General features: G+C 39.2%; 1 protein-coding gene across 2 annotated transcripts; it reads right to left on the bottom strand.

Annotated features, from left to right (window-relative positions):
- Positions 1-1644: 1644 nt before the first annotated feature.
- Positions 1645-5706, bottom strand: LOC147305622 (uncharacterized). Of its 2 annotated transcripts, none has more exons than XM_086277705.1 (7): positions 5580-5706; positions 4455-4805; positions 4012-4227; positions 3441-3542; positions 3067-3101; positions 2829-2984; positions 1645-2261 (listed from the first exon to the last, which is right to left on the bottom strand). In XM_086277705.1, exons 1-7 carry the CDS (start codon positions 5611-5613, stop codon positions 2091-2093), a joined length of 1065 nt encoding a protein of 354 aa, XP_086133831.1. In that variant the 5' UTR covers positions 5614-5706; the 3' UTR covers positions 1645-2090. The 2 variants fall into 2 exon arrangements, with proteins under 2 accessions (XP_086133831.1, XP_086133832.1); XM_086277706.1 differs by having other exon boundaries at positions 4455-4802; positions 5580-5682.
- Positions 5707-7900: the final 2194 nt, after the last annotated feature.

The raw sequence follows: 7900 nt of genomic DNA on the forward strand, positions 1-7900 counted from the left end.
CGCACCATCTGGTTCAGTTTCAGGAGAGCCACTCCAGCCATCCACCGCTTCCACGCCACCCTCTGTTTCTGCTGGGGGCTCTGAGGAGTCTATCTGGAGAGTTCGTCCAGTTGTCCAATGCTTCCATGCTGCTGCCTGTTCTCGCTGGTGGCTCAGGAGAGTCCATCTAGCTGCCAGCACAACTGTCTGCGGCTGTCACGCCGTCACCTGTGCCTCCACCACGCATGGCGTCCATGCCACTGCCTACTCAACTGCTAGCTCAACCACCAGCTCAACCATCCACAGCTGCCACCAGCTGAACCACTTGCAACCGCCATGCTGCCATCTAGTCCAGATCCGTATCCGCCAGAGGTTAGTGCGCTGTCTGGTCCTGCCTCGCCTGGTCCTGCTACGTCTGATCCTGCCTCGTCCTGCCTGCCTGCCATGTGAATGGCCATCATTGAACAGAGAGGGTGATTGATGACACCACCTACTAAGCAGTTTTGAGATGCCTTGCTTCAGGTGACCTCAGTGGGTCATATGATATATCACAGTGTCTTCACCCTAAATGTTTTTTCACAGCTTGGCTCATGTGATGAGGCACATGATCAATAGTGGGCCAATGACCACTAGGATTCAAACACCTGGGATTTTCCACTTCTTGGTTTTTAGAACTGAAGAAGCCTCCTGAATGAAGCGTCTTCAAAACACTGCTGAGCTTCAAAAGAACTCCAGTTGCTTTCTTTTTCAGTATCCTTTGTTAGAAGAAGTTGAGTCGAAATACTTCCACTGCAGAAGTTAAGGAAATGTGTGTATTTTAATATTTGTATATTTTTATTTATATTTTATAAAAAAAATAAAAACCATACACTGTTAAAACTGCCAATGTTCATGTTTATTTTCATTAAAAATGAGTAGATTACTGCATCTCTTCACTTTTTGTCTTCCTTATATCACATGTCCTTAAAAGATAGCAGTGTGTTTCCTGGTTTCAATGAATCTATCCTATAAAAACCATAATATCAACATTTTTTGTATCTGTTGAGCTAAATTATAAGCAGCTGTAATGAACTTTAACCTGAGGCCATATAACTGTGCAGTTAAGCTATAAATATGTCAAAAGTAAATAAAGATAAACTAACTTTAGTATCATTTATACTGAGCTGTTGCCCGCTGAGATAGTTGAGGTTTCAACTATTTTCTACACCCTGCCTGATGCCGAGGCTGGCTGGTGATCGGGGGACTGGTTGACTGCGTCCCGGGATCACTGCTGGCTATGGGAAGGCACCTGTCCATCCACACTTCAGATTTTGGGGATGGCTGTGTGTGTCCGGGGCTAGCTTGGCCTCTTCGTCATGCGGTGGGGGCTCCGCTGGGCGTTGGGCAGTTATTGAGTCTCGCCTTTGGCTTGTGCTGGGGTGGCCAGCGGGGTCAGTTGCCTGCTGGCTATAGGAACTCCGTCCGGGGCCTCTGTCTTCCCTCGGCTAGGATACAATGCATGGTTGTTGGGATTCAGATCTTCAGATCTCTTGGGAGCTATAGATAGCTGGGGTCTCCTGGGTCTTTCCCGGCCTTCATCCTCATTTTTCAAGTATTTTTAAGTACGTTTCATGACAAACAATCATGCACACTCCCATCTTCTCTCTCTCTCTCTCTCTCTCTCTCTCTCTCTCTCTCACACACACACACACACACACACACGATGTGCTTTGTCTTTCAGGTGTTGCCTATTGTTTGTATACTTTGTCACAGCTGTAGCAGTTGGAGACCCAGCATGTCTGTTTGTTTCATCCTCAAAATTTCTCCCACCCTCATATTTTTCTCTTGTTTTTCTCTCATTTTTCTTCTTCTATTCCTCTAAATTTCTTCACCTATCTTTTGCCAATCCAATCTTCACACCCTGTCCGCTCCAACATAATATCCACACACAGAATAATATGAATAACAAAATTAAATAAATAGATAAAACAAAAACATAAAAAGAGGAGCCTACAGAGGGTCTACAGTGCCCCTCTTGAGAAAGCAAATATGTTTGGCACAACAAAGCATTCAGACCATTACGCTTGTTACAGCTGCTGGACAGGACAGGTTTAAAAATAGTACTAATATATTCATAGTGAGGAAACAGAGTACACAGGAGGTGAAGCGTCTTTGGTGTGGATGGCAGTACTCAGGTCCACCTGAGGCATTGAGTAGACAACATCAGTTGCTTCACCACAGGGGGCGCTGTTGGTGGCAGGAATCTGGGGAAGATGCACTTCAGCGTAGCAGAGGTTGTCTGCCTTAATGAGATAAAGAGGTGAGATCAAACATTAGACATAAGACTGTTAAAATTAAATAATGTTGAATATTTAAATTGAAAAACCCACATCTGAAAAAAACAAAAATCAAAAATACATTTTTGTCATAATCATCATAAAGTCTCTGAAGTCACCTTTCAAAATACCTTTGTAACAAAATCTGAACATGACAACGTTCACAAACGAAGGATTTACTGCTTTTTTTTCCTTTACTGGACAGTGTTTTACAGTTGTGTTAAATACAGATTAATTAACCTTAACGTTTGATAGACTTGTTTTCCACCAGAAAGGTTTTTTTTTTTAAATCCCACTGAGTATGAAGCTGATATTTATTCAAAAATACACATTTCAGTATAGAAAGGATTCTTTTGAATCTTTTTCTCAATTTAAAAGATTTTATCTGCTCCAAACATAGAGGAAGAACTTTTATTTCTTCAGTCTTCAGTGGAACATGGCTCTTTGTGTCTGAGAACAGATGAATTACTTCACTACACAAACAGTTACCTGGTTTATGACCTCAGCTTAGAATCAGACCACAGTTTTACTCACGTTGTTCTGAGGAGAGGTGACGAGGCTGTAGAGGTCTATATTTTCAACTCCATCTGAATGGGGGTCTTTGGCGGTGGCATAAACTGAAGACACTTCTACAGGAGGTGACCTGCTCGGTATGTCACACTTTCCAATATCTTCATACAACCTGTCGGCCTGCAGCAGGAGAACAAACCAGCTGACAGATACAAAGCAAACAATAATGAAGCTGATGTGTGTCACAGTTCCTAAAACCCACCTGCGTGTCAGCATACTCTGTTTCCACAGGAGGTCCTGAAAAACATGCAGGTCAGAAAATAAACGTCTGTCTTTAAGACACATAACAGGAAGAAGAACCTGAGGAACTAAACTCAGGAACGATATGAAGAACTACATATGAACTACAGTTAGATAAGACACATGACTGATAAAGAATCAAAATCATATCAATCAAATCTGCTACAATTAGTTTCTGTTGTGAGTCATAAATGAACATCCGGTGCTCTTTTTACAAACAGACTGAACTTCAAAAGTGAAAACAGTGTGACAGAAACGTCACACCTGACTTAATTCATGCAAACTGGGACATTCTGAGCTGAGCATGTTTAGCCTTTTCTGTTTTCCTAGCCTCACCTCTGGGTTTAGTGGTCCTCCTCTTCATGCAGCAAATCAGCAGAGCTGCTGATAAGACGACGATCATAACGAGCAGAATCAGACCCACATAAATCAGCACATCTGCAGGAGTTTAACAGAGAAGATTTCTTTTACTCACAGTGTAAACATGTGGTCTCAACATCTGTTCATTTAGCAGTAAAGTTGTGCACATACAGAGTAACGTATCTTTGGACTGAAAACAGTTCATCAAACACTATCTGACAAACTGTTTATCAAGAATGACAGAACAATTTATTGCTTCTAATTTAATCACTAAAATATCAGAGCGCTTCTTCCACAGCTTTTAATGTGTCATTCTTGTGTAGTTCTCTGATAACAACACATGAATGAACCCAAAGCCCTTTTCTACTCGAGCACTCATACGACCTGCCTTATTCATCTTTTTATACAAACACTTTTTTCCTACACCTTGTGCTTTCTATCCAACAGTTACACTCTGATAAACACATTGGAATATGGGATCAGACGAATGGCCTTCCAATTAGAAGATGACTTGCTCTACCTGCTAAGCGACAGCCACCCAATATACCTGATCTTGCATGTTTGGTTTCAGTGGAGGCTGATGAAGGTGTGGAGCTTAAACTCTGTGTTGTTTCCATTTTGTGTGGCGTGGAGGCTGATGAAGGTGTGGAGCTTCCTGAAGTTGAGCTTAAACTCTGTGCTGTTGGTGGTGTGGAGGCTGATGAGAGAAACACTGAAGCTGAAAAAGGTCTCAGAGTCCCGTTTGGTGTTGAAGTGGTTGAAGCTGTGAACAATGAAAGCATCAGAGTCATAATAAGACCACTTGAAGCAGTTTATATATCTGCATGTGACTGACGTGGTTATGGGCTGTTTGACAGCAGAACTGATGAAACTTGATGTTTCAGATAAATATAACATCTGTAGGTGATTTGAAGGAAAAGTAGCTGCTTTTGAGACGTGAAGCTTCTGTCACACCTTCAAAGACAAACACGACTGTTAGCAGAAACTCACCTTCTGTGACAATCAGCTCAAAATCAGAGTTTCCATCTGTCAACAAGACTCTGTCCAAAGAGCACCTGTACCATCCTGAGTCAGACTGTTTCAGCTGTGTGATGCTCACATACATAATATCATATGAGGTAACACCTTTTTTTACATATTTAATGCTGTATCTGCCGTTCTGAGCTGCATCATCAGATGTTTCAACAAGAATGTTTCCATCTTCACATTTTTCCTTACAGAAGAGTTTCCTGCTTCCAGACAAATAAAAGTTGCACGCAACTGTGATGTTTCCTCCTTCCTCTGCTCTGTGGGTGAGAGTTTGTGCTTTGACCAAACCAGTGTTTCCATCCTGAAGTGCTGCTGAAAGGATGAACAATCTTTAGTTACAATCTTACTATAGATTAAATGTGACAGATGATTATGAATTTGAACTGATGACAGAAGTTCAGTTAACTTCATTTTTCTGTTTTTATTTGCAAACAGCAAACTTCCTGTTTTATACACGAACACAAAGCATCTGATGTGGAAGATTCAGAGTTTAAGGTTGTGAAAAAGATAAATAAAAGTCAAAATTCATTTTTGTATCTTTGATGACATCATCATCATCATCATCATCATCATCATCGGCAGCAGCTAATTCTATATTTGTATGTGAAATGAACATTTTAGTCGCGCTGCTAAACATCCAGTTCTCACTTTGTCACCGCTGACTTTGTTGCTCTTCAGCTCATTAAAAGAAGAAATGAAACACAGAGTGTTTGTTTCATCAGCTCTACTATTATAAGTTTGTCTCTCATAGAAGAGTAGACGGAAAGTATTTGATTACAGATTCAGTGTCCAATAAAAAGTAGAAGATTTCTGGGGATCAAACTGGTTTAAAACTAAAAATAATTTGTAAATTACAAAAAAGTTTGTGGAAACATTTAAATTCCACACAGATTTATATATTTCAAACTGGATATATTTCACAGATTTTCTTCTGCTTTTAATAACCTGCATGTTTAACCACAACAACCACTAACTGTGAGGGAGAACAAGGAAATGAAGAAGGAAGTTGAAAATTTAAAAATAAAATGGAGACAAATAAAAGTTAGAACAGAGAAAGTGACAGAAATAAGAAGAGAATTTACTCACTGAGGAAGATGAAGCAGAGCAAAGTGTGTTTCATCTCAGAGCTCTGATGGTTTAATGCTGCTTCTCTTCTTTCTCGCTGCAACCCAGGAACTTCTTACTTCTCTTAATGACGAGGTCATGCCTTCAAAACTCACACACACCCACACAAAGACTTTTTTTTAAAACTGCAATAATGTTTCTTTATTTAAGTTTCCTGTTTCCTCACATAACTTAAATGTTTTTGATTTTCAGAGTATCATTCACGCTCTAAAGAAACCGACTGCGTGAGGTTTACTAAACTATAATTATAGGATATAAACTAGACTATTTTATAACTAGACTAGTTGACTCGTGTTGGCTGTCCTCCATTTTCATCACACCAAACAGAATAATCTTTAGTATTTCATTTATCAGACGATGCAGAAATAAAATGTCTATTTATTTCCGACTTCTATTTTAAGTTTTGTGTCACAAACTGAATCTTTTAATGTTCAGAAGTTCATCCAGTCTCTATCCAAACTTAAACACAGCAATGCTTTTAAAGGAAATATTTACCAGGTGTTTATTTTTTTATTTATTCTTTTTAGATTATTTGAATTTAATTTATTTTTGATATTGTGTTGTTTCTGAAAAAACTCTGACCAAACAGAATAACCTTATATATGTTACATTTTTATTTTACACGTTTATAAGCAATTCTACCCCCAGGTCAAAAACATACAAAAGAAATAGACAAGTAGCCCCCAACCCCTGGGTCATGGAGCGGTACCACGCCGTGAGAGTTGATGCTTGTTTTTATCCTTAACTCGGTTTCCCTGGGTCTTTTCCTGTGTGTTATGAATAAATCTTCTTTGTTTTGGTACTGGTTTTATTTTATTGTATTTATCCGCGACACCTTAAAGGCCGGTCCATGAAAATGCTGTCGGACATAAACCGGTATACATATATATATACATATGTAAATGTACCTGTACACTGCCCAATTTACATAACCACGTGGAAGCAAGGACCTCACAGCACATGCATACTCCAAGTGTATTATAAGAGTATGCAGCACACAAGATTGGCAAAAGTACAGACATCTGTACTTACTTAGAAGTACAAATACTGCTGTGAAAAATAAGTTGAAGTACTGATTCAACTTCTTTAGTCAGGTAAAAGTAAAAAAGAAGTACAGGCTCTGAAATGTAAAGCAAAAGTAATAAAGTAAAAAGTAGCTCTTTGGAGGATATTTCCATTTTGGTGCAAAGCAAACTGAACCTTGTGCTATAATAACATAATTATAAAATAATATCACTAGATGGGAATAAAAACTTTTGTTACGGCAGTGAGCACCGGTGTGTTTGTGGGTCAGACCCAAAAGCAGACACAGGAAAAATGAACTGATGATCAAACAAAAAGCAAGCCTTTATTACGGCTGATACAAAAACAAACAAACAAACAAACAAACAGAAAACAAGGACAGAAAGACAAGGCCAGGTGAAATACACAGGCCGGTAATGAGGGAAGAGAAACACCTGGGGAGACACAGCTGACACAAATAATCATGACCCCACAAGTGGAAGTAAAACAAAACACAGTGAACATGGACAAGACAGACTACATGGAGGACAGGAAAAGACTCATAAATCAGGAGACATAGATGAAACAAAAACTAGAATAAAACTTCACCAAATCGTAGCTCATAATAACAACACAAGAACTTAACATATTTCCAATAAAACATACGGAATCCAAAAGTACAAAGTAAACTCAAAATGCTGCATCACAGACCAAGCCCCCGACAACTTTAGTCTAACTTTTTAAAATTCTAATTATACTCAGCTTGGATCTGAAGAAAAAGAAGGAAAATATATATCCATTATATCCATTTTCTGTTGCCTTCATTGTAGAGGGTGACTTTGCCTCTAAACAGGAAAATGTGTAGCTGTCTCAGTAAGATGTGATTATATTGTTCAAAACTGGCCATTTAATGTCATTCCTATGTTGTATTGTTGCCACCTTCTGGTGGACCTGAGTATTGCGCTTTCAGGTGCGCATGGTTTGGACAGTTGTTTAATTAAGGCACACATGTCGCCAGAGAGTGAAGACTCAAGCCAGAAAACAAGCTAGTCAAAGTCAAAGTCAGTTTTATTTTTAGCTTTATTGTCAGCTGTAGCTTGTGGATAAAGAGCAAAACTGGACAACAGGGACTGCAATTGCTCCTGAATGTGTGGTAGAAAGGCACACGCAGCATGTTTGTGTATTTTACTTTGTGTGTACGTTTTTATTTGGGTTGTAATTTAATTTTGCTCACACATTATTCTGTGTTTTCTGGTGAAGAGGAGATTAAATTACTGGTT

This window comes from Aulonocara sp. 'chitande type north' Nkhata Bay, linkage group LG20 (assembly GCF_057382095.1).
Source record: "Aulonocara sp. 'chitande type north' Nkhata Bay isolate Kocher_YH1m ecotype deep benthic linkage group LG20, A_spYH_male_GT1.1, whole genome shotgun sequence".
In the NCBI taxonomy this organism is placed as follows: domain Eukaryota; kingdom Metazoa; phylum Chordata; class Actinopteri; order Cichliformes; family Cichlidae; genus Aulonocara; species Aulonocara sp. 'chitande type north' Nkhata Bay.

Excerpts from the sequence above, each read along its gene's own strand:
- LOC147305622 (XM_086277705.1), bottom strand. The coding sequence starts at position 5,613 with ATGAAACACACTTTGCTCTGCTTCATCTTCCTCA. Across the intron at positions 4,806-5,579 it reads GCTCTGCTTCATCTTCCTCA|CAGCACTTCAGGATGGAAAC; the intron begins GTGAGTAAATTC and ends TCATCCTTTCAG. Across the intron at positions 2,985-3,066 it reads CAGAGTATGCTGACACGCAG|GCCGACAGGTTGTATGAAGA; the intron begins GTGGGTTTTAGG and ends CTCCTGCTGCAG.